The 23,333-nt window shown below is 50.1% G+C and overlaps 6 protein-coding genes across 6 annotated transcripts; 3 read left to right on the forward strand and 3 right to left on the reverse strand.

Moving 5' to 3' along the window:
* Positions 1-1,810: 1,810 nt before the first annotated feature.
* On the reverse strand, positions 1,811-2,853 carry CGCS363_v007915 (uncharacterized protein; the record flags this gene model as incomplete). Its single annotated transcript, XM_036639764.1, has 3 exons — positions 1,811-1,972; positions 2,029-2,100; positions 2,161-2,853. The coding sequence occupies 3 exons, from the start codon at positions 2,851-2,853 to the stop codon at positions 1,811-1,813; spliced, it is 927 nt and encodes a 308-aa protein (XP_036494035.1).
* Positions 2,854-6,518: 3,665 nt separating this feature from the next.
* Positions 6,519-7,025, forward strand: gloA-1 (Lactoylglutathione lyase; the record flags this gene model as incomplete). Its single annotated transcript, XM_036639765.1, has 1 exon — positions 6,519-7,025. The coding sequence occupies one exon, from the start codon at positions 6,519-6,521 to the stop codon at positions 7,023-7,025; it is 507 nt and encodes a 168-aa protein (XP_036494037.1).
* A 1,202-nt stretch (positions 7,026-8,227) lies between these two features.
* Positions 8,228-9,653, forward strand: CGCS363_v007917 (Secondary metabolism regulator LAE1; the record flags this gene model as incomplete). Its single annotated transcript, XM_036639766.1, has 7 exons — positions 8,228-8,323; positions 8,409-8,461; positions 8,510-8,644; positions 8,702-8,768; positions 8,826-8,866; positions 8,921-9,556; positions 9,605-9,653. 7 exons carry the CDS (start codon positions 8,228-8,230, stop codon positions 9,651-9,653), a joined length of 1,077 nt encoding a protein of 358 aa, XP_036494036.1.
* A 4,679-nt stretch (positions 9,654-14,332) lies between these two features.
* On the reverse strand, positions 14,333-14,991 carry CGCS363_v007918 (uncharacterized protein; the record flags this gene model as incomplete). The annotated part of the gene is made up of 2 exons (XM_036639767.1): positions 14,333-14,713; positions 14,761-14,991. 2 exons carry the CDS (start codon positions 14,989-14,991, stop codon positions 14,333-14,335), a joined length of 612 nt encoding a protein of 203 aa, XP_036494034.1.
* A 953-nt stretch (positions 14,992-15,944) lies between these two features.
* Positions 15,945-16,799, reverse strand: ustS-2 (Glutathione S-transferase-like protein ustS; the record flags this gene model as incomplete). Its single annotated transcript, XM_036639768.1, has 1 exon — positions 15,945-16,799. The coding sequence occupies one exon, from the start codon at positions 16,797-16,799 to the stop codon at positions 15,945-15,947; it is 855 nt and encodes a 284-aa protein (XP_036494033.1).
* A 4,720-nt stretch (positions 16,800-21,519) lies between these two features.
* On the forward strand, positions 21,520-22,738 carry CGCS363_v007920 (putative oxidoreductase; the record flags this gene model as incomplete). The annotated part of the gene is made up of 2 exons (XM_036639769.1): positions 21,520-21,563; positions 21,688-22,738. The coding sequence occupies 2 exons, from the start codon at positions 21,520-21,522 to the stop codon at positions 22,736-22,738; spliced, it is 1,095 nt and encodes a 364-aa protein (XP_036494627.1).
* Between the last annotated feature and the right edge of the window lie 595 nt (positions 22,739-23,333).

Genomic DNA, 23,333 nt, shown 5'->3' on the forward strand with positions numbered 1-23,333 from the left:
GTCTTTGTCCGACAACGAACCATCCCGTTCACTCTTTTAGCCTGAAGACGAGACAGCCGGTGGCACGAACTCAGATCTCATAGATCGTCTCTACCGTTTGCCTGGGTCCGAGCCATAGAGTTTCTGCACGTTCCAAGATGGCATCGCCACATAGAGCGAAGATGTCTTTGCCTGTGCGAAGGGGCATCTTGGCTGGCGACCTGTTTCCTATGTTGAAGACATTTCACGATTGGATACGCCCTCTGAATTGTGACTTTACACCAGCTATTAAGGATCAATCAATGTTTCAGGAAGTCGTAGTACGATTTACTATTGGAAGGGGTATCAGATGATTGAACAGATGAGCGCCAAGCCTGTCGGGGTTATTGCGGCCTTTGTGAGTCCGTCGAGACTTAATGACGAGAACGAGACTGAATTTAAGAATGGAGATATTTGAAACCAGAGCAGCAACTTTCTCTCGAAAGAACGGACTCTGTGGCCAATGATCGCCCGCTTCCTCCAAACGCCGATAGTTTCGGAGCTTCGCAATTGGCAAACAAACTTCTTGGCCATGTGTGTGTCCCTCGTTCCTGGAAGGGTTCGGTCAGGGTCCCTTGCGCAGGTTCCGCTCCGTGGATTGGCGGGGTGCCATGGTAGTCAGCCAACATGGGTCGCGGAACGAAATCCTGTCCATCGGTTAGAGCGGCCTTGCCCTCGTGGTCGCAACTGGGCAACTTCATTTAGAGTTCTACCATTTCTGGCCAGACGGCCGAAGGAGGTCGCCGAGTCAAGCCTCCCCGACCTGTCATCAGGTTTGAGATTGCGAACGTTGTGTGCGGCTCGGATAGGACCGAGGGCTGAGCGTACAACACCAGGCTGAACGGCAGAGTCGCTTCATTGAAGCTCATGATGAATCTGTAAATGATAGTCCAAGTCGAATGCTCCATTCCTAGTATGTACAGTAAATGCCTATTCAGGGTATATGTCATGGCCAGCTTTCAGAGAAGCTGACAACGCCGTGTGGTCCGTTCCCCAGTCATGAAGCTCTAATCATTCGTAAACCGTCTCCCAAATGCTGCCTGACGTCAAGCTCCCGTGAGCTTGTATGAGTCCGTAATCACCACCGACTTAAATCCCAGAAGACCTTGATGACATGGCCGTAGATGTCGCACTGAATGAACTCGCGTCACTCCCTTTCCTGCCTAACGCCGCAAGCTTTGGTCGTGTGACCTGCGGGGTCTTGTTGACCTCCACAGATACCGTCGTGACCGTTTCGCACTGAATAGCCATTCCCATGACCGAGCCGTCTCCCATACCAAACCCTCTCATGCTGTCTGTACTTGTGTTTGCGTCAACTCCGAGGCCTTTTAGACTGCCTGATTTTGTGCCTTTCAGGGCAATCTTCTCGCTCCATTTATCGCGTCGTCTCTGCCTTGGGCGGTCAACGCCGCCAACCACAATAGTGGTGTTACCGAACTTCGGAGGCTGGGAACACATGAAGGAAAAGGTTTCCAGTCCAGTCTCCTGGGAAGGTGGACCGTCACAGGCGAAGACAATCGACCTTCGCGTCGACGAGTATAGGACCACATCCAGCCAGCCATTGCAGGCGATCATTGCTCCTGCGAAGCAAAAGTAGCCTAAGGATACCTCGTGCCCTGCCATGGAGGCAAGACGCCCTGCGGCTAGCGGGGTAGTACATACGACGTACACCAGGGGATATAGTAAAAAGGTGTGCTGCCGGGCGTAATCCGGAATTCCTGGTAGTCGTCTGAGAATTGTGGTGAGGCACACGATTCGAAAACTTTGCAGCCGTGACATTCGTGTACTGTTGTTACTTGTTGAGGTGCTTCCGCTCCTGCAAGATGATGCTCTTCCAGAATTCGATCCAACACAGGTCGTTCCACTGCAGCTTGATGTTTCTCCGCATGTTGATGAGCCGCAGCAAGCTGGCTCGGGCGCGGGAGAGCCACAACAGGGGACAACCCCACCACTCCTTCGCGCCACCTTTTGTAGATGAAGAAAGATTATAAAGTAAATAATGGTAGTAACAATCAGAGAAATGAAGATCCATAGATAGTGTAAGGTGAGTCGTATGTCCTGATACTTCGAGTTGATCCAGCACTGTGACCATGTTAGCATGTAGTCCCCTGACTCGGTTTCGGTCTTGGTCCAACAACTTACCCATGCCCCTGCTCTAACGTACAAGCCGCCGTCATTCTTGCCGTTCTCCGTGACAATCACGCCGAGGATTCCGGTGCCGTACACGAAACCCCACATCATGACTATGGCGGTGTGAAATGCCCATGTTGGCAGCATCTTTGCTCTGACGATTGATATGTATGTGTGCATGGCGATAGCCGTGATGAAGACGGAGGAGGCGAGGTCGCCTGTCGAGATAAACCATCCTTGCGTCCAGCAAGTTTTCGTTCCCACCTCAATCGCATTTCTTGTAAGCCACTCCACGTTCAACAAGAAAGCCAATGCCTGCTGTATGTCGGCCAGTAGAAGGTTGAAGATTAGAACCAAAAACTGGTTTGGAGGCTCGTTGATCGCTCGTTGTATCCATGTCTCTTTCGTCGGCTTCTCCGATAACTCTTGCTGGGATGCTGACCACTCGTTCGGAATTATAAACGCAGCCTCCGTCGGCGGTGGCGATTCGACCTTTGCTATAGGATCCTTCTTTTCTTCCCTCGGTGGCCCGTTGTGCCATGTTATCAGCTTGTACGTCAGGAACGTTAATAAGCCGAGACTGGTGAAGAAGGAGAAGAACCCCATCGCCGCCACGGCGGCGAGGCCATGACGAAGGACTGGAGGCAATGGGCGAATCGAGTAAGGCGAGTTATCCGAGTCGTAATGGTCTATCGACTCGTTCATCTCCGCAATGTTGAATTGGTAGGCGGCGTTGCGCAGCTGCGTGACGATGTCATCCGGCAATCGTGGGCGGGCTGCCGGTGGGGTTATATGACGAAGTGCTCAGCTCCGGGGGTAAGGCGGACTTGTGGGCGATATAAGAGGAGATCAGAGTCCGAGATATACCCCAGCTCAAGTTGACAATGGATGCGGGAGCTAACGGCACATCCTCTATTCTCCGGTGCCAAGATCCCTCATCCCAGTCGGACGACGAGATACGGTCGAGTCAAGGGCAGCAGAATCGATTCAGCGACTCCTGTGGGGGGATATGAACGTTTCCTTCCTCTTCGGAGGACCATCGGCAAACATCCCACGCCGCCGAGTTGCGCTTCACACGCAGCGCACTGGTAAACAGCTGATCTTTCATAATTCTTGATGATTAGAGTTCGGCTTCTAGTGGTGTACCACCTCAGCCTATGGGAAGATGTCTGAGTAGGCAGAGAAATGTGCATGTTCCATCCCCGTTCCAAAGCGTTCCAGGCTAAAGTATGTGTTGACGGGACGGGCTCTCATCAGCTCGGTGACCCGCGGACCGGACTGACTAACTCACTCTGCTAAGAGCTGCGAGGGCTTGTTGGAGCAGGGTCAATCCTGCAGACTTGTGCAAGGGGCGGCACCATTCAAAGTATTTCATTGGTTCACTCGTACAGGTTGAACTCTGTGCAGCTTCAAAATGTCCGAGCACGACGTGATGCCACGAGTTGGAGAAACGGCCGTGCCCTTCCCTTCCGCCAGTCGCGGTCGATTCCCGTACAACTTTACGAACTGTTGGACTCTGCCTGGCCCTACCAGCGATCCTAGCATACGCGGTTCCAGCATTTTGACTGCTTGATGGTTTTCTCTGCAACGGTCTCATGATGCACAGCAACGCGAGACCGTAACCGAGGCAGCGGGCGGTTAGTAACCTAGCCGCTCGACCTTGATGAGAAATCATTATGGGCCTTCAACTTCCCCGGTTCTATTTCCCCATGGTGATTGCGGATGACAGTCGTAGCTGTTCGGATAATTTCCTCTGCCTAGTGAGGGTCCGACATTGATCAGTCTGGGGAAATTCCCCACGTGATTAAACGATCGACCGATCACATTAGACTCTCCGACAGAAACATCGTGAAATCTTGGCCAAATCCACAATTGCGCCCGTTAAACATGTAATATGCTGACGGTGGCAATTGTGTACGGTCTAGGCGTCCTCCCACGTGGACCACATTCTAGAAGGGAGGATCTCGCCCGAAATTTTAGTTTCCCCTGAAATACGATAGATCTCAGGCTACGATGGAGGCTAACGGGAATAAGGTGCGAAACCACCCTGCGTCGTCTCCTAAAAGTCTGGCCGGCACTGCCTTTGGTTTCGTTTCGACTCACGGTGCCCTGAAATCTTCCACTCAACACTTCTGCAACCCTCATGACAGGAGATCTATCTTGTATGCAAGATGCGAAGTTTGCTATTATTACACAGCCTCCAACGTATTAACGGCGTGCCCGTGGTCATTCGGATGGCTTGTCTACCGGCCAGGCTGACTGTTCCTACATGAACGTTATCCGGTACCATTCCCGCTATTACTGCGTAGCATAGTACTACACACATCATGTGCCTGCATGTGTCCCTTCCATCAGCCATTCAAGAAGCACGCGATAGAACCCAATCTGGACATAAGCTTTTAGGCTCGTCCGATTACTAGAGATTTCGCACGAAGGGAACAGTATTCTTCCAATTCCCATGACTCTTTTGAGGGAATTCGAAGCGCCTCTGTAGAGAATTACTGATTAGAAGGCATTAGTAGCTGCGGGTTTGTCGTGCAATGAGCCCATGTTGAGTTGTTGCCCGTGGCATTCAACCGGGATAGTCCATAGAACAGTCGGGTTTTCCGCGGTTGCAGCTTCAGAGTTTCTCGTCTTTCGAACTGGTTCCAGGTACTTTGCCGGGCCTGTCATCCTAGCTTCGGTGGCCCCGTGCTTTGAGTTCTGCTCAACATCGACTAAACCATCGGATACCGCCGTTAGTCTATGTCTTCAACGGCTTAAAGAATGTAGGCTGTGCTATCAGCAAATCGCGACTTCATCTCGGAAGTCGAAGAGGCGAATCCTTCGCAGTATCGTCGGATCGGATGCTAACAGGTGTGGATCGCCGTTGTCAGTTGCATCGGTTGGAGGTGGCAAAAATGCGTGAAGTTGTAGTTCGGATGTATTGAGCTACGGCAAACTCCTGGGGGACGCGGCAACGCCGAAAGCGGTTCGCGAACATATGACGGTCTTGGAATGGCTCACTCATGTTTAGTCTGACTAGCTTGTGCCATGTAGTCTTAGCAACAGATGATTCTCGCCCATAGTTTGAATCTCGTAGTAGGCACCACGAAGATTCCGGCTCCCACCTGTGACTAAGGTATTCATACTAATGATCAATCACTAGTCAGATCGGTGTTCTCTCCGATAAATATGGTCCCAAGTAACGCTACAGAAGAGCGTAACTGCCGAGGACTTCACATCAACTATTCAACATGCGGAGGTGCTACCCGTGTCAGTCCTCTGCAGGTTCATGCGATGCACGAAACCTTCTTGGTCTACAGGACAAATACCGTGGATAGTACCAAACGAGCGGACCGCGGGGACACATCCGAAGGACGCGACGGATGAGTTCTACGGGCTGGCCGGGTCTCAGTATCCGACATTGACAGTTGTTGCTGCCCGCGTTGTCGTAACATAGATGCGAGCGGGCGCTAGATGTAGTTGGTGAGACACGACAACATTCAAAGACCGAACGTCCAGAATTCAGCCGTTTGGAGCTACGCTGAAACATCTACAGCTCTTATCGTCCGGCGCTTGGCGGAGACACACGATCTCAACAGGGCGCCATGACTCGGCTTGACAGGAACAGATACATTGTATGGGCGTCTTTGGGGACGAAATATCTCCTACTGTGACAGGCCTAGTTAGTAAACTCTGATACGTGGCAGGAATTATGCGAATTCAACATGCCACGTAGACAAGCGAGATTCGAAGGGGGAGTTTGCTTTGCGTACAGTCAGGACAAACATGCGGCTGGCCATTCACTTGATCCCATGTCCACGGCACACGGCGCAGCTTTACCTACGTTTTGCGCGGAAGGATAGCATACATGAATTAGGGGTAAGGGTCATGGCCAAATGTCTGTTTGCGAGCTGAATACGAGAGGTGCTACAACAAACCCGATCTGGACCTGCATCCAAAGGGTGACACAGCATGCGATGGCTTCTACAAGCTGACTCTTACTGGACAGGTTTCAATCGTGCCCGTTTACCGCCAGAGACTGCAAGAACACACCGCTGAGAGATATACTTCGCCTCGGCCATGGCATCTTATTGAAACCCTTCAAAAGGAACGAGGCGAGAACCAAATTCAATGAACGCCAACTTTCTTACATCTATTGTATCCTGGCAGGCCCTCGACATTGGCTTCCACGCTCACTACATTCCAAGAGGACGCCCCCGAGCATGCGCCTACCGATTTTCAACTTGCTCTCTCTCGTGATCTTGGCCTAAACATTTAGCCTCGGAAGATCATGCACAACTCCCCCGACGAGTAGCAACGAGACCTATCCTCGGTTCTCCTACGGGGTGGATGTTGTCACAGACCATGCAACCGCCGCCTACACGATGAATCACATCTCGCTACTGGTCAACGATCTCGAAGTCAGTCTCGACTTCTACACTCGTATTCTTGGCATGCGAGTCATTCACGATATCGAGGCGACTGAATGGTTTGGCATCGTCTATCTCGGCTACAGCCATGGCGGCAGAAACGGAACCGGACGGCAACCGAGTTCGGAACTCTACCGGCAACGAAGCAACATTGAAGGTCTCATCGAATTAGTGTATCGAAGCAATCAAGCTGGCAGGCGAGAACCGGGTGGGACTCTCTCGCATCTGGGCTTTGTTGTCCCTGATGTTGCCGCGACGCAAAAGAGAATGAAGGATAATAATGTGACGATTATACGCAAAGCTGGAGAGTTGCCACAAACCCTTCCAAAACCCCTTGCCCGAGCATTCGGGTTGTTGAACCTGACGAAGGTAGAGAATGACGCAATTCTTAAAGCTATGCCTCGGCATTTGATGGTGGCGGACCCGGACGGCAATATTGTTGAGTTCCAGCCCCAGATTTAGGACCAGTCGGATTGTTCTCATATCCTATAAGAACCTTCACTATACAACAGGCTTGTTGGAAGAATATCTCATAGGGTTAGTATGCCGACGTTGCGGGTGATCTCACGTATACTGGAAGGAAAGAGAGTTGACTATGACAGCGTGCCAAGTGTTCCATCCCACAAGAGGTTTGATAGTTTGTGAGGAACAATATATGCCAACGTGATGTTTTTGAATGATTTCTTCATTGTCGAGAAACTGCGGGGCGTCGTCGCAGCAACTGGTCTCTCACCGGACCCCTCAACACGTCCTGCTGAGGTTTTCCAGGCCAACAATTAACTCTATTGCTTCAAACAACAAGCCGCTCCAGCCGACATGCCACGGGAAAACAACCAGGCGGTGAATCCAGTCACTATCGGAGGTATTTACCCGATCATGGAAGCGTTCTCCATCTATGATTATTCCGCCGCATACGGAACAAGCTCTTGTCTTTGCACTAAGTGTGGCACTTGGTCGGCAGCAGAAGGCGAAGGATGGACCGGCCGTGCTTTAGCGACTGGCTCATGGAGCTTTGCGGGTTAAGATTCGGTCTCGACTGACCAGGCATAGAGGAATTAATGTGATGGCTTGGACACTTTGAGGTTGGTGGGATAACTCCACGGCTGTTTATGGAGGTGATCTCAAGCGGACTGTGCAGGGCGGCCGGAGGGGCCGGCTGCAGGGCGGTGTCCCCCGGAGGCTGTGAGGCCGTCGCAGGAGGACTGCAGACGAGAGGGGTGAAGAGTTTTCAGCTCATAAGGATATTGGTGGTATGGCTCCTAATTCACTAATAGAAGATGCCAAGCAAAGTTAGGCGAGAGGTTGATTCTGTGCTCGGTTGTCATTTATCCGCCAGAATCAGCTGATAAGTCGCTCCTCGACAAGACCCCCTTGCAAATTCCCCCAAATGTGGTCGTTCGCTGCGGGCCGCTGTGCCTCAACTCTCCCGAAACCAGTCTAGAAGCCGTTGTAGAGTTGACTGGCGAAGTGCGTTATTCGTCCGGGGAGACCGGCCTCGCACTCGAAACCTTGGCCGATCCACCCGTATGCAAGTGCACATGCAGGCAGAACCAACAGACAACCAGAGATCATTAGAAAAGTGAGGGGAAGCCCACGTCCAGGTTTACAGCGTTTGATATTTTCTCTCATCTCATAAACCAAAAGAATCTTCAACAGTGACCGTAATGTTGGCGACTGCAAACCTAGCCGCGCCCCCAACTGGCTCGCCGCCGCCAGCCAACACCGCTGGCGTGGAACGCGCTGAAGGACCGATCACGATTGTGAGTTTTCAGTATTTCTATAGAAAGGCCGCGGACGTATCGGCAGCCCAGGCGGCGAACTTGTGCTGATCACAGCTCATGGCAGGACCCCGCCCTTGAGGAAGGACCCGAAACTCAGTCCGAAGCGGAGACCGGAAGGTTAGTCCGACATAAACTGGTGAAGCTGAAGACACTGACCAGCTCCAGCATCTTTTCGTCCTCAACTGCTTCCTTGAGCGAAAGCATCTACGAGTACCGTCGCATCCAAGGTCGAACGTATACCCAGAAGGTCGACTACTGGGGACCAAATGACGAGAGACAGAATGAAGGTCTTGAGATTAAGTAAGAAGGCTTTCTTGTCTTATTGATATTACCCACAAACCCTAACCTTCGACACAGTCATTGGATTATGACCTTGTTCCTCGGGGACAGGCTCTTCCTGTCTCCAATCGGTGACAATCCGCAGGTGAGCGGCCTTCTAATGAATGGTTTGTATAGATCACGGGGCTCACGCTGTTCATAGAGGGTTCTTGACCTTGGTACTGGGACCGGGATTTGGGCTATGTGAGTTTCTGGATGCTTGCGCGCTAAACGTGAAAATGTGTTTAATGAGAGCAGCGATTTCGCCGACGAATTCCCCTCCGCCGAGGTTTTCGGGGTTGACGTTTCGCCCATCCAGCCTAAATGGGTCCCTACCAACTGCAAGTTCCAGATCGACGATATCGAGCAGCCATGGACGTGGCCTGATAACCATTTTCACTTTATTCACATTCGCAACCTTGAAGGTTGCATATCTAACTGGACGGATCTTTATAAACAGGCCTTTGAATGCATGGCACCTGGTGGCTATATTGAGGTCAAAGAACATGATATTGAGCTCCGATCGCAGATCCAGGAGCTGGACGATGAGCATGCCTTTAAGTCCTTTTCCGGAAACCTTCTTGAAGCTTGTGGCCGGCTCGGGAAAGTGGGACTTCAGTGTCGTGATCATGGCATAGCTAAAAGCCTTAAAGCGGCAGGATTTGTTGATATCGTCGAAAGGAAGTGGCCAATTCCTGTTGGGGCCTGGGCCAATGACCTCGTCTTGAAGCAAGTTGGCTCAGGTGCACTGGAATTTCTTGATAAATCCGTCGAGGGGTTTGGAATATTCCTTTTGAAAGAAGCCATGGGCTGGGAAATGGCCGAGATTTTGGCTTTAAGCAGCGAGTTCCGCAAGGCTCTCAAGACCTTCAGGACGCAACCGGTCTTCGACCTGTAGGTGTACTTGTAGAACCACCTGGGCTTTGGGCTAACATCAATCAGACACGTCGTGTACGCGCGTAAGCCGGAAACCCCCATGAAGACGGCGTAGGAGGCTTCTGCTCCTGGAGATTGAGTACCCATACTCTCCATCAGTGACCTGCTCTGTTCAGGTCTTTTCATTCACTTGCTATTTTACGACTTACTCATATTTGTTAAGATTCCATGTCGCCAAGTTACATTAGTTGGTCCAGGCAGATATTTAAGATGAAAACATTTATCCTCTCGTCAAGGTCTTTACACGATAACCCCCCTTCGCTGTCACTTGCACCTGGGTCGACACCCTCGAGACCGCGTGCAGTTCTCGGCAACGAAACGCAGAGATCCGCAGTTACTTCTCTCATGCCGTTGATGTTTCCTCGCTCTACTCGTTGAGAACATGAATCTTATGTTAAAGCCACGTCAAACGAAGTCCGAAGGCCTGGACGGCTAACATCCCACACAAGCCAAATCAGAAGCCGACCGTCGACGCGCCTTCAAAGAACGACCCCGCTTCACCCTGAGAAAACCACTCGACCGTGCGAGCCACACACCTTGTTCACGGCAAGCGCTTAGTCTTCGCCCCTTCCCTCCGCACATTGGCCACTCTCGTCTCGATGCATCGCGCTACTGTCGGGTTGCTTGCACCGAGAGCGTGTCCGAATCGGCGAGCGGGGAAGCCCCCCCCCCCAGCGTTGGGGTCTTTAAGGAGAGGCGCGCGGTTCCTTGCCCTTTCGCACCTTTTCGAGTATGTTCCTTAACACGTTGTCGTATTCCACAGCCCAGGTGAAAAGGGGTTGCGACAGCGTCGTGCCAGGACGCAGGAGGCGGTTCAGCATGGAGGGCCTGAAGAATGAAGGCGAAGACCCACGAAACAGTTGTGTCATGGAGCCTGTTCCCGTCATCGTCCAGAATGTTGAGGTCAGGCATGCCCGCAGAATAGTACACGCTGGTGGGGTCATCAGAAATATGGAGGAAGACAAATGCCTCTTCTGTGCACGCATATCCATACTAGATGCCTTTGCGAGTCGGTGACCTCGAGGCTGACGTCGCAGCGCCGGTATAATCACTCTCAGTAGACATTTTCTCCATAGCTTCAAATACGGCGTCCAACTTGACCCCCCTCTAAATCGACCTGATTTTGATTACGTATGCCTGGCACAACCTCGGGGTTTATATTTTGACGATACTGCACAGTCGCAGATTATTTGATGATGTGCGGCGTCTAACGTTTGTCAAAAGCCGTGTCGTTCCTTCAATTGCTGGGGTTGGAGTAGAAAAGGCAGGCTGGGCTCAGTCGAGTGTCATAACAGTTGATCCGACCTCCACCGCATTTGACCGCCTTGGCATTTGTGATTTTCCTACCCGATTCGACCAAGCGTAACGCAGTTTATGAGACACAGCATCCGTATTAGAAGATGGGTGGTCAGCCTCCCACCTTCTGAGCAGTCCAGCATACACAATCTACTGCCGAATATTTCTTAAAGCCACCCCCTTAGACTGACTCTCCCCTCTATTACGTGCATTCGACGATCGCATTGGATTAACGGAAGAAAGACCTTGCTGAGAATCAGCTGGGGCGAATTTCGTTCCGTGGAAGGTTTACACCAACATCAACTGGCCCATCGTTAGACAGTCCACACCATCGATTTCCGACACTGGATCATTACTTTCTTTTACAAGTAAATGGCCTGATTAACAAATTTTGCGATTTGAGTGGCGCAAGAAAAGTTCATACAGCGAATAGGATATATGTCAGCGTTTCCGCGTGAGACAGACGAGCTGACGGGGGCATTAACAGACTGGCAATGCAGTGTGACAGCCAAGGTTTCAATTCCCCTGTCAACCCATGGTGCAGCAGAGCAGGCTGCGAAGGATGCCTTACCAAAGTTCAAGCCTCCACGGAAGACTGCAGGCCAGCATAAGCAGCATTCATGCAACCAGCCACCTCATCAGTAAGCCTCTCCCGATGTCATAAGGAGTCTCCTCATCCTCAAGGTGACAACCAATCTAAACATTTGCTGTCTATCGTTTTCAATCTCAGTTCCCTTAACCTTCGATTCCAGTATACTGATTCGTTAAAATGATTCGCAACTTTGGAAAAGATAACGTACGGACTAGTTTCGAGGAGCCTTTAATCGTCAAGTCAACTTCACTTGTCGAAGAGGAAGGCAATGAGCTATCTGACTTAGGCACGTCGGAGCATCTTAGAGCCAGCTTTAGGGCTAAACAGCCCATACCATCTACGTCACGGGCGCCAAGCCAGCCTGCCATCATTCCAAGCGAGAGGGGTCAAGACGAATCTCAGACGAAGGCCAAATCTGACAGAACGTCAGACAAGCCATCAATCATACGATTATGGACTTCAGAGGTTCTCAATCTCGCTGGAGCGGCGACTCTCATGATCGGGATACTGTCAATCCTTCTCTACGCCGACGGAAGACCGACGACAGATCTTCTGTGGCTGATGCCGCTAAACATCAATGCTGTTCTCGCAGTTCTTTCTACAGTCTATAGAGCTTTACTAGTGGGCGTCAGTTTCGAAATCATATCCCAGTTCAAGTGGATTTGGTTTTGGTCGAAGCGCTCTCCGGCGCGTGCGCTCCATCACATCAACGCTTTTGACGACGCGAGCCGCGGGACTATGGGTGCCATGAAGCTGATTCCGCTTGTTGCACTGCGAGATCTTGCTTGCTTACCACCCCTGATCATCATAATCTTCTCTTTTGCTATTGGCCCTTTCGTCCAGCAGGGAGTGGGCCTCGCTCGGAGAATAGACATTGTTCCTCCAGACGTAGCTGCATGGATCCCTATATCTCGGAGGGTAGCAGCGCCGGGTGGTGGCGATGTGGACGTCGACAGCTTTGGCAAAAATCACTTCAAAGCCCGCATTCGTGGAATCATCTATTCAGCCCTTGGAAATCCCCAGAGCAACGATGGGAGAATTGGAGCAACATGTGACACTGGGCGATGCATATTTGTCCCCCGATTTCAGCGAGAGCCTAGAGAAGCCACGCACGCGTCGGTTGGTATCTGCGGTGGATGCCATGACCTTAGCGACCTGTTGACAAACCACGGTGATTCTTCATTCAAATTGCCGAATGGGCTTTCGATCAATGGCGCGGACGACCGCAATGTGTTCATTGTCAAAACCGATAACGACACATCATGGGCAAAACGTGGGACCGGACCCCAGATTACACAATACTGGGCCGCGATGACCAATTTCACATTCATATCAAGAACAAGATCAAATCGCACAACAATTAAGGATCCCGGGGCAATTCTTCCCCGAGTCGTTGCAGGAACATGCTCTCTGTGGCCGTGCCTGCGATATTTTGGAGCAGACGTCTTCAATGACACACTCCGAGAGGACACACTTCATCAAACGCCTATGTATCCAGACGCAATCAATCATTCGGAAAGCGAGAATGACGTATTCTTAGGGGGACCGGTCGATGCGCTGCCAGACTCTTGGGATCTTACCGCGGTGCAAGCCCCATGCAGGGTAAATAACTCTCTATATGGGTTTGGAGATATCAAGAACACCACATTGTTTGGTCGGATGAGCCGAATGGCTAGTGACTCAGAGGTCCGTATTCTGTATCCCTCTAGCGCACCAAGATATCCCATCGAAACCGTGCCGAAGTCGTGCGTGTTTCAGATGGCAGCTACTTTCAGGTCCACTATGGCCTCTTTCTTGAATGAGGAAATTTTCAATGGTAATTGTAGCAGAGAAGACTCAAAATCTAAGCCAGCAGTGCTGGACTGTGGCGGAAAATGGTGGTTGGAGTTGCTATGGGAGAGTGGGATGTCAAGCAAAGAAAGTATCGACAAGCGAATGATGGACTTCACAGACTGGATAACAACTGAATTCAGATCCAGTCTTTCGGCGCTTGGAAGCGGAGAACTCGGCAAGTTTCACGGCCGAGGACTTGAGGAGATTACCTACTTCACAGTCCGATGGCGCTGGCTCCTTTTCCCATCAGCTATGTTCTTGGCCGAACTCATTATCCTAGGTTGGGCCATCATCCGCACACAGAAGAACAGGGACCGGGAGATGGTATGGAAGAGCAATCCTTTGCCATTGATATTCTACGCAAACCACTTCATTACCTCGGACGGGCAACTTCTGGGAGACGAAAAGATATCACATATGATGAAAGCCAACGAAGGACGCTTGATGACAACAGATGATATGGAGCAGTCTGCGAAGGAGATTACGGTGAAGCTTCTGAGAGGAGGCATTCGGAGCTCGTCTTTAATGGAGATGGCTCTCTGGATTCCAAAGTTAAGACAAAGGCGCGTGCATGCTGCTCACGAATCCCCTATGGAGATCGAAAGGTCTAGAGAGGTTGAGGGGTAGATACGGAGCCTACTGACAGAAATTTTGTGCTGACAATAGGCATGTAATCTCTGGTCCAAGGGGGTTTTATATGGATTGCATTGCAGCTCCCGTATATAGTTCGATGATGGAGGCTGTTGGCAATAGTCAGACGGAGGCATACATGACCAACACCCTTCCAAGCATCATTAATTGTACCTGAACAAATCAACAATCGAAGTTTGCACTCGCTCGCTCAGCTGTTTTGAGGGTTTTGTGACGGTGGTGAAATTAGGGGGCGTCTAACTAGTCTAGACTGAAAGGTTGTGGCGGCTGCCTAGCACGGTGAAAGCCACATTCGATTCTAATCTCAGGATGCCACCTTCGCGTCTCGTTGTCGACACCGACCTTGTAGAAAAGACAGCCTTTCAGCCCTTCGAGCCGTCTGGTCGCGATTTGTTAGAGTTTTGCATCAGGGTCTGAAGCTCTGTAGGCGGAATTGTCCCTGAAGACTGGACCATCTGGAGCTTGATCCATCGGTTTTGCCTCCAAAGCCACTGTGCAGAAAGAGCTTCGACCATGAGAATGATACCAGCCGCAACTCCGATACCGATAGCAGCCTGTGTGAAGGCCCTCTGGCTGCTGGTGTTGGGAGTGGGCTCTGAGGCCGTGCACACCGACTCTTGTATACCTATCGTGACGGCGAGATCGCTATTGCAGCACGAGATGTCGTCTTTTCCACAACAGAACGTGGAAGAATTCCGATCGCACGGGGTCAGAAACCCCATGTCGGATACATCGGCTCCACCCTATTCTTGAATTAGCTTTAAAATGTTATAGAAGCTTGTTTAAATACCCCCTGGTTGCTGCATGCCTGAACGCAAGTCTTTGATTTCCAAGTTTTGTCGGTGCAGAGACCTGTGCGAAACTGGCCTTCTGAGTTGATGCAAAAACCACTTTTGTCACAGATATCCCGCGATTCAGACGGCCCGTCCAGCATACAGCAGCTAGAGAATACGCCTGCCTGTGTAATTCCAAGTTTGTTACAAGGAATCCATGTCTCATTGTCGCCGACGTCGCCATTCATTCCGTAACACGTGACCTCCTGCCCAAGAACGGCGAGGATAAAAAGTTGAGCTAGTAACAGTCTAAACATCTCCAAGCTTTGCGGGAGTCGTGCGTCCCTATTCAAAGACTGACTGAAGGAAAGCAAGAGAATCAGAGAATCAGAGCAAAGGTGCAGAAGCCAGATGAGCGTGGACCTGAATGGTACTTATCAAAATTACAGCTGAAAGCCCCTTGCTTGTGCGACGTTACCTGCATGTTTGGCATACCCCTCCTCCTTCTCTACTCCACGATGTGTACGGCGTAGAAAGAATTCAGGCTGAGTCTGACACACAGCGCCACCCGCATATGCCGGAGACTCCACATGATGCAGCCACGTCAATTACCAGACAAGTACAATCAGGCTGCGGAAGTAACTTGTAATGCATCATGAGATGATGATCCAGAATATTAATAGACTCAGCTGTATGCCTCTCCGCCATAACGGAGCATCCCCCAACTTTCGGCGGACAGCACCCAGCCCATTCGAGCTATCCGTAGCCTCGTGCTCTAAACTCTAGCCCAATCCGTCATCAGATATAACTATAGGAACGTTGTTTGACGTTGGCGGGCTTGGAGCCTCGAATCCTTGATGTGTAGAACAGACTAGCCATATTACTACATCTTCCTCACGGCGTGAAGGGACTTTTGGCCGTTCTTCGTATATTTGAAGCGAGGTTTGCAGACATTGTGCTTCCATTTCGGGGACCTATCCGTCTCCCATTCTGAGACTTTTGCCAAATTCCACGAACCAGCCTTTTGCGATGAAAGTTTTCATTTGGCACTCCAATAGAACAATCATGCAGAAATGAGGGCCCATGAGCGTGAATAATGCATTTTCTATTTCATGAGAGGCGCTTGAATTCATAAATCCAGTAGACACCATGTCATGTGAAGCTCTACAAACTTTGGTTTTTGGCGATTCCCCGGCCTTCTTTACCGTCTTGCCGGAAGCACGCCATCTCGTCCATCCACACTCGCCCACTCTTCCAGTGCATCAAAGAGCCTTCCCCACTTGCCGCCTGACCGTTTGTTCCTCAGCTCTGGCCACTCAGGAAGGCAACCTCTCATCATCTGTAGCCAACCACCGACGATGAAATCGGCGTACATTGGTGTCTTCCGTCCGTCCATAAAAGGCCCATTTCCGTCATCTCCTGCTGCAACGAAAGACGGCCCAAGCTTCGTGTCCAGTGCTGCCTGGAAATCTTCAAGAAACCTTTTCCTCACATCCGATCCTCGGGGAATTTCAAATTCCTCCCACTTCGTCTTTCCTGGAAAGCGGTCCATCATCGCTTTCTTGTCGGCTTCTTCGGTCCGTGGGTCGAAAGGCATGTAGCATCCAGCAAGTGGAGCTCCGTATTGGGAGAACAGCTCATCGGCGAACTTGTTGAAGGCCCGATGAAGTGCTACCGTTCCACTTCCATCCGCGGGGAAGAGCTGTTGGGATGGGGACGTCGACGGAGAAGAAAGATAGCTCTTTTGTAGGTGTAGGGCGATGTCGAATGTATCGCCAAGTACTATTTCCTTTTTGTCGGCAGCATGAGCTCGAGGATCGCGGATGATGGGAAGCGTGGGGAAGTCACTCCCGTCCATGTGCTTGCGGTTGGCGGGGAGCTGAAGTGAATTGCGTGTCTCAGCGACGGCGTTGAGGGGCACCCAAGTCGTGCGATAAGGGACTTTAGCGAAGTTGAGAGCGTATCGTGTCTTCCATGGATTTGGAGATCCGGGATACGCAGCTGGATCAAGAATGATGTCGTAGAACAAGATGACGGAGTCAATCGATGCACTCATGATGGCGGCAGAAATGCTGGCAGTTTGTTGGATGTTTGGTGCTTAGTGTAGAGGTTAGGCTGCTCAATATTCATGCAACAGGAGACTGTGGTTGAAAATTGTCGAAAGAAAGGATCCATTAAATATTTTGCGTCCTGGAAACCCTGCCCCTTTTGTGTTTGGGTTTGAGTTTTCGTGATCTGCACCTATGCTGACTACTTAGCGGCGATGAATCATCTTAGACACACGCAAGCGGCTCCATTTGATAGGTTCATCCGCGAAGCCACAGAACACTCCGCATGATGGCTGAGACTCGGGGCGGGGAGGACCATGTGAATCTTTTGAGCGATTATTGTTGTTGCGAATCACTAATCTTTACCTTTAACTTCCCAAACGTCTCAATGTCGGGTTCTCAGATGTGTGTCAAACTCGTATCCTAGTGATCATTCTGTGCCATTTGCTGCAAGCTGTTCCTCTATTTTCTCTCTTGAAAGTACACAGAGAAACCAATGAACGAGTATGTGAAGAACTAAATCGCTCTGAAAACTAGCGCGCCTCAGGTCAGTCATTCTTGGAGCCCAGTGTGACATTCCAAAAGCAGTTCCAGCATGGATACCACCAAACATGAAGGATGAGCCGAGGATTGGTGTCCGCACAGTCTTCCGGTTGGAAAAAGTCTTCGAAGATAGAGTTTGGTGGTAGAGTCTCTTTAGTGTCTAAGATATGAGGCTGAGATCTGACGATTGTCTGCATGATAGCGCCATTGGTTCTGTCTGCACACGTCTACTCCAGTGCGGGCGCTGTCGGTGCCTGCCCAAGGGTCGCGCCAGACAGCTTGACAATCCGTAAATAGCCATGCCGATTGACCCAAATGAGAAGTCATTCCGAGGCGGCCTGCAACTTTGAGAACTTAGTGGAGCCAGTCGAGCTGGCGGGCGGCTATTCGTTGGGCTCGGGCGCTTCGAGGTTTTCTAGGGTGTAGACAACCAACAGACTGAGGGAGAGTCTCTATTGGCCAAACCGATGTTGCCAGCCTGGTTAAATCGACTTAGCCGAGCAAGTTCTTGTACCTGTACATTGCTTCCTTCCTTATATTGACTGGCCTGGGAGGGTTATCAAGTATTTGGACATTACTGTAGACGGCTCCAGGCTCATCGCGACATCACCGTTCGAAACGAATCCTCGTCTCCACCCCTAGTATCCAGGCTGCATATGACGAGGGATATGAAACAGGCATCTGCGGATGATCGCGCCAACGCTTCCCACTGCGAGAAGCAGGCATTTCTGTCCATGGCGATGAGACGTTGGCCCCCAACTTCGCTGGCTGTGCAGGCGAGGCCTCCTTTAAAAAGTCCCCCCTAAACTAATTTGAATCTTATCTTCTTTTGCTCATTGTTTGGTGTAATTTTCGCCACTTCCACCACTGTCGCTTTATTCCGCCCTTCATTTCGAGATCAGTCGTACCACAGCAATCTTGTGTAACGCGGCTCGACACTAATGCCTAATGGATCTCACGGAATCATCGCTTCAAAACTTAACGAATCGCAACACATTCAATCAAAGCCAAATTTACGAATCAGTTCATGGGTGGGTGGCTGCAGGCAGAGACAGAGGAAGCATCGACATTCTGTGGTCGAGCTTGTTGACCATCATTCTTTGCGTCTGGGTATCAACGCACCCAAATGCACTGTCACCCAAAGACAAGTGGTACCATGGACTTTTCGACAAGGTCAATCTGGCCATGATAGGACTGTTGGGTCCTGATTTCTTATTTGGATTGGCTGTGGGTCAGCTCTCTAGCGCCCGTAGAAGTGTGAAGGTGCGATAAACCGTCATCCAGAGGACTCATGAGGTGAAGGTCTAACTTTTGACCCAGCAATTTCGGAAAGACAAATATTTATGCAATGGAAAGAAATGGACATATACGCAGGCATTTTTTGTCGATATGGGGGGAATCTTCCTCAAAACTCCCGACTTTCCAGGCGGCTTCCCGATAGACGCCGAACAGTTGCACTATCTTGTTAAGAACAACTTCGTCGAGTTTCCAGACATGGAGTCCATGGACATCGCTGAGCGTAATTCTGTCGATACCCTTTCAAGGTGAGGGCAAGTCGAAACCAGCTGCATTCAAGGCCATTGCTCAACTCACCTCAACTTTGCAGGCTGATCACGCTGTGGCAAGCACTTTGGTTCTTCGTTCAAGAGATGGACCGGATCTCGCAAGGCCTTCCAATTACCGCTTTGGAGTTGACCGCGCTATCATTCACTTTTGCGATGGTGGCTACGTTCATCTGCTGGTACCCAAAGCCTTGCATCCAGTACCCCCGGTACATCGAGACGAAAGTATGCGACGGACACCAATACACTGTCGGTGAGATTCGCAATTATGCACGTGCTCATGTGAGTAGTCTTGTCTCGTCTGAAGATTGATATGCTGACCAGAAGTAGACCCATCCTAGGCTTCCGGCCTCCTGGCATCGTACGCCAATGGACGATATCACACCTCGCGTCTTCCGAATAGACGCATACTGGTGCTTCTACAAGCGACTTGGTGATTGGATGCATCTGCATCCATATGGCCGTCCCATCAAAACGGAACTCTGGGACAGATTTCCATCCGACTTGTGGCGACCGATGGAGCTCATGTACTATCCTTTAGGGGGTTTCTTCATCGTCGGTTTCAGCGCTTCTTTCATGATTGGGTGGAACTTCCACTTCCCGACATCCACCGAACAGTTGATATGGAGGATCGCAGCTCCATACCACATGTTTTTCTCCCTCTACGGCGCCTTTCATTGGCTTTATGAGGACCAGAAATGGCATCGAACCCAAGAACGAATGCACGCTGCCGGTGATATTCATGGCGCAGACCCTGAAGCACAGCTCCTCGCCCAGCATCAAGAAGATCAAGAGAAGGACTCACGTCCTTCGCAACGCATCATCGATCGGTTACGGTCTCTGATTCGGACCCAAGTAAACAATTCTGTTGGTCGAGATCCTTCGATGGCGGTGCCTCTTCTGGTCATCATTCCAAACATTCTGATATCGGCTCTCTACGCTCTTTGCCGGCTTTACTTTTACGTGGAAGACTTCGCGTCGCTCCGGGAGCAGCCGAAGGGCATTTACATGACCGGGAATCGATTTTTTCCATTCATTGGTGACAACTGGTAGCAATGGCATTTAGAAGGAGAGATTAATGGACCGCTTTGTTTTCGTTATGAATCTTGTCTAGTGAATTCGAGGATTGCAAGAAGTCGGCGGATTGTAGCGATTGGTAAACGCCCCACGCCAACCGACTCGGGGAGGTAACCTATTTACCCGGGGGTTTTTGCGCTTGCGCAGAACCCCCTACTCACGTAGGGGGCGAAAATACTGGGTTTCCATGCAAAGAACTGGTTTCCACCCCTAATATCACTAATAACTCTATAGCCCTAAGCCTAAAAAACGCTTTTTATAGCTTAAAATTAACCTTAAAAAATCGGAAAAATTCCTATATAAGTATAATATTTATATATATAATAGTTCTTTAAATATTTATAGAATTAGTTTATATAGACCTTAATTATAAAGGATTTATAACCCTAACCCTAATTCTAAATAAGTAGATATTTAAAAAGATTTTTTATTAGAATTATTATATATTATACTAGTTTATATAGTTTAATACTAATTTAATATAGTATTATTATATTAAATTTCTTAGGTTTTCTAGGAATTTTATTTTTCTTTAGAATTTCTTAGAAAAAATAAATTCTTAGAGAAAACCTATTATTAATACTATATATATCTAATTTACTATACTATATAATAATATAAAAGTAGTTTTATATAGTATAAAAATCTCTTTAAAAGTTTATAGTATATATACTTAAGGTTAGGGTTATAGTTCTATATAAAAAGAAAGATATATTTTCTCTAATAACGAAAAACGTTTATATATATAGTAATATACTTAATATAATAAAACTACTATAATAGGAATTTTTGTGATTTTTAAAGCTTAATTATAAACTATAATACTATAATTTTAGGGCTAGGGTTAACGAGTTATTAGCAATAACCTTAGTGGAAACCAGTTTCTGTAGTGAAAACCCAGTATTTTCGCCCCCTACGTGAGTAGGGGGAGTTTAGTGCTTGACGTGGCTGACTAACGCCCCCGGGTAGGCAATTTTAACAGTTCCTCGTTCTCTTCAGGAGCCTGCGAGACTAACAGCTGCGTAAGTATGAGTCCCCATTTCCGTTTTTATTCTGTAGAAGGTAGACGTCAGCCCATTTTCTCACTGATTCTTCACTAGAAATTTGAGCTTTCGCTTCTGTGCATCGTGATGAGTGCGATGAATAACCCGTGGATCTATCTCGGTGAGGCGAAAGTCTCACCGAAACGTTCTCCGAGGTCACTTAATTGGGCAATTTTAACAGTTCTTCGTGCTTGGTCATCCCGGTGTGTCAAATTGGTGTTAGCGTCCGGGTCTGTAACCTGACGAGCACTCCGAAAATGGGGCAATTTTCTCCGTTGTCCATTGAGAAAAGCGCCGAGCATGTCCCTAGTGACGCAATGCGGTAATCTTGGCCCGTCACTCCACCGTGCTCCTCCACGCCTCCACGCTGCCCCTCATCAGCTCTGTTCATGCTCAACAACACGAGTCGACGATAACTATCTATAAAGCTGGCAGGTCGCGCAGAGCTTGAGCTGAGAGGTGCGTCAGATCCTCAGAGTTAAATGCACAGCAAAACATTCAAAATGTCTGCCGATAAGAAGTACAACGTTGGAATCATTGGATACGGGTGAGTTAAGCTTCCCTGCGACCGATGATCGCATATCCTTGCTGCAACACCCTTGCATACTTCCGGAATAGCCTCACTGTGGCGCATTCACCGAGGAGAACCACGTGCTGACTTGCCATCGCAGCCTTTCCGCCAAGGTCTTCCACATCCCTTTCATCAACCTCACTCCTCAGTTCAACCTGCACAGCATCGTGCAGCGCAAGCCTACAGCATCATCATCCGCCCCCAATGACTACCCCACCCTGAAGCACCACACCTCCCTGGAGGCCATGCTCCAGGACCCTGAGGTCGACATCATCAACATTCTTACGCCGCCCAACACCCATTTTAGCTTCTCCAAGCAGGCGTTGCAGGCTGGCAAGCATGTTATGGTCGAGAAGCCCTTCGTGCCGACCGTCGCTGAGGCTGAGGAGCTCATCCAGATCGCCAAGGAGAACAACCGTCTCATCTGCGTCTACCAGAACCGTCGCTGGGACAGCGACTTCCTGACCGTCAAGAAGATGATTGATGACGGTGTGTTTGGCCGCGTCTACGAATTTGACACACACTTTGATCGTTACCGTGCTGAAAAGCCTGGCTCCTGGAAGGGAGAGCTGGGCATGGCCGATGGCGGCGGCGCCCTTTACGACCTGGGCTCCCATCTTATCGACCAAGCTTACCATCTTTTTGGTCTGCCTGAAACCGTCTACGGCAAGCTTATCAACCAGCGTGAGGGCAAGTTCGACCCCGAGGATCCCGACAGCGTGCACGCCCAGCTTGCATACAAGAACGGTCTCATCGTCAGCGTGCGCATCGGCGTCATGAGCGTTGAGAGCATCCAGCCGCGCTTCTGGGTGCGCGGCACCAAGGCTTCGTTCCACAAGACGGCGCTCGATCCCCAAGAAGACCAGCTCAAGGCAGGCAAGAAGCCCAACGAACCCGGCTTTGGCGTGGAGGACCCCATCAATGGTGGCAGGCTGCTCATCGTCAAAGAGGGCGGCAAGATCGAGGAGAGAACGAAGTTGACCGTCGAGCCCAAGACTTACCTCAAGCTCTTTGAGGCGTTCGCCAAGGCTGTCGAGTCCGGAAAGGATGAGGACGTTCCCGTTCCCGCGAGCGAGGCACGCGATGTGCTTCGCATCATTGAGGCCGTCAAGGAGAGTGCGAAGACTGGAAGCGAGGTCCATCTGTCCTGAAGTATCTCATTCTCAAAGGAATGATGTTTTAAGACACTCGCGTGCCCGAAGATGCTGGCCGGAGGCTAGTCAGCCCTCATTGACGATGGAACTGAGCGTCAAATGCCAGAACGGGGTGGCGTGACGTGCCGAGCCGTCGGAGCCGATGGACGAAGATTAGAGCCCGTTGACGCAATATCGGCGCATAGGAGGTTTCTATTTTGAGGGGAATAGACTTGACCTGTTTTACGATGACTTAGCGGCTGCATGCGGCAAAATCTGAAAACATTTGCCAAGTATACCCTTTCCGGTCGCAATGTTCCCGTTCAAGAATACACGTCTCCGCATCGTGAGGTCTTGGAATGTCCCAAATGAGCAGTCAATGTCGATCTGCCGTTTATGCGAGATCCAAGACACACAACAATACCATATGCAGTTTTGAGTTTTCTCTTTGCTTGGGGGAAACATCGTATTTGGCCACCTAGTCAGAAAAGTGAGAAAAATTTTGCTTGAGCTTGCATTTAATCTGGCTGTCTTAAGTGACACCTTGGCAGACGCCCGAGACCTTTTCGCGAATGGGGAATGTCAACAGAAGCCACGAGGTGTGATTTTTGGT

Source organism: Colletotrichum siamense, assembly GCF_013390195.1.
Source record: "Colletotrichum siamense strain Cg363 chromosome Unknown KSG_Cg363_contig05, whole genome shotgun sequence".
NCBI lineage: Eukaryota > Fungi > Ascomycota > Sordariomycetes > Glomerellales > Glomerellaceae > Colletotrichum > Colletotrichum siamense.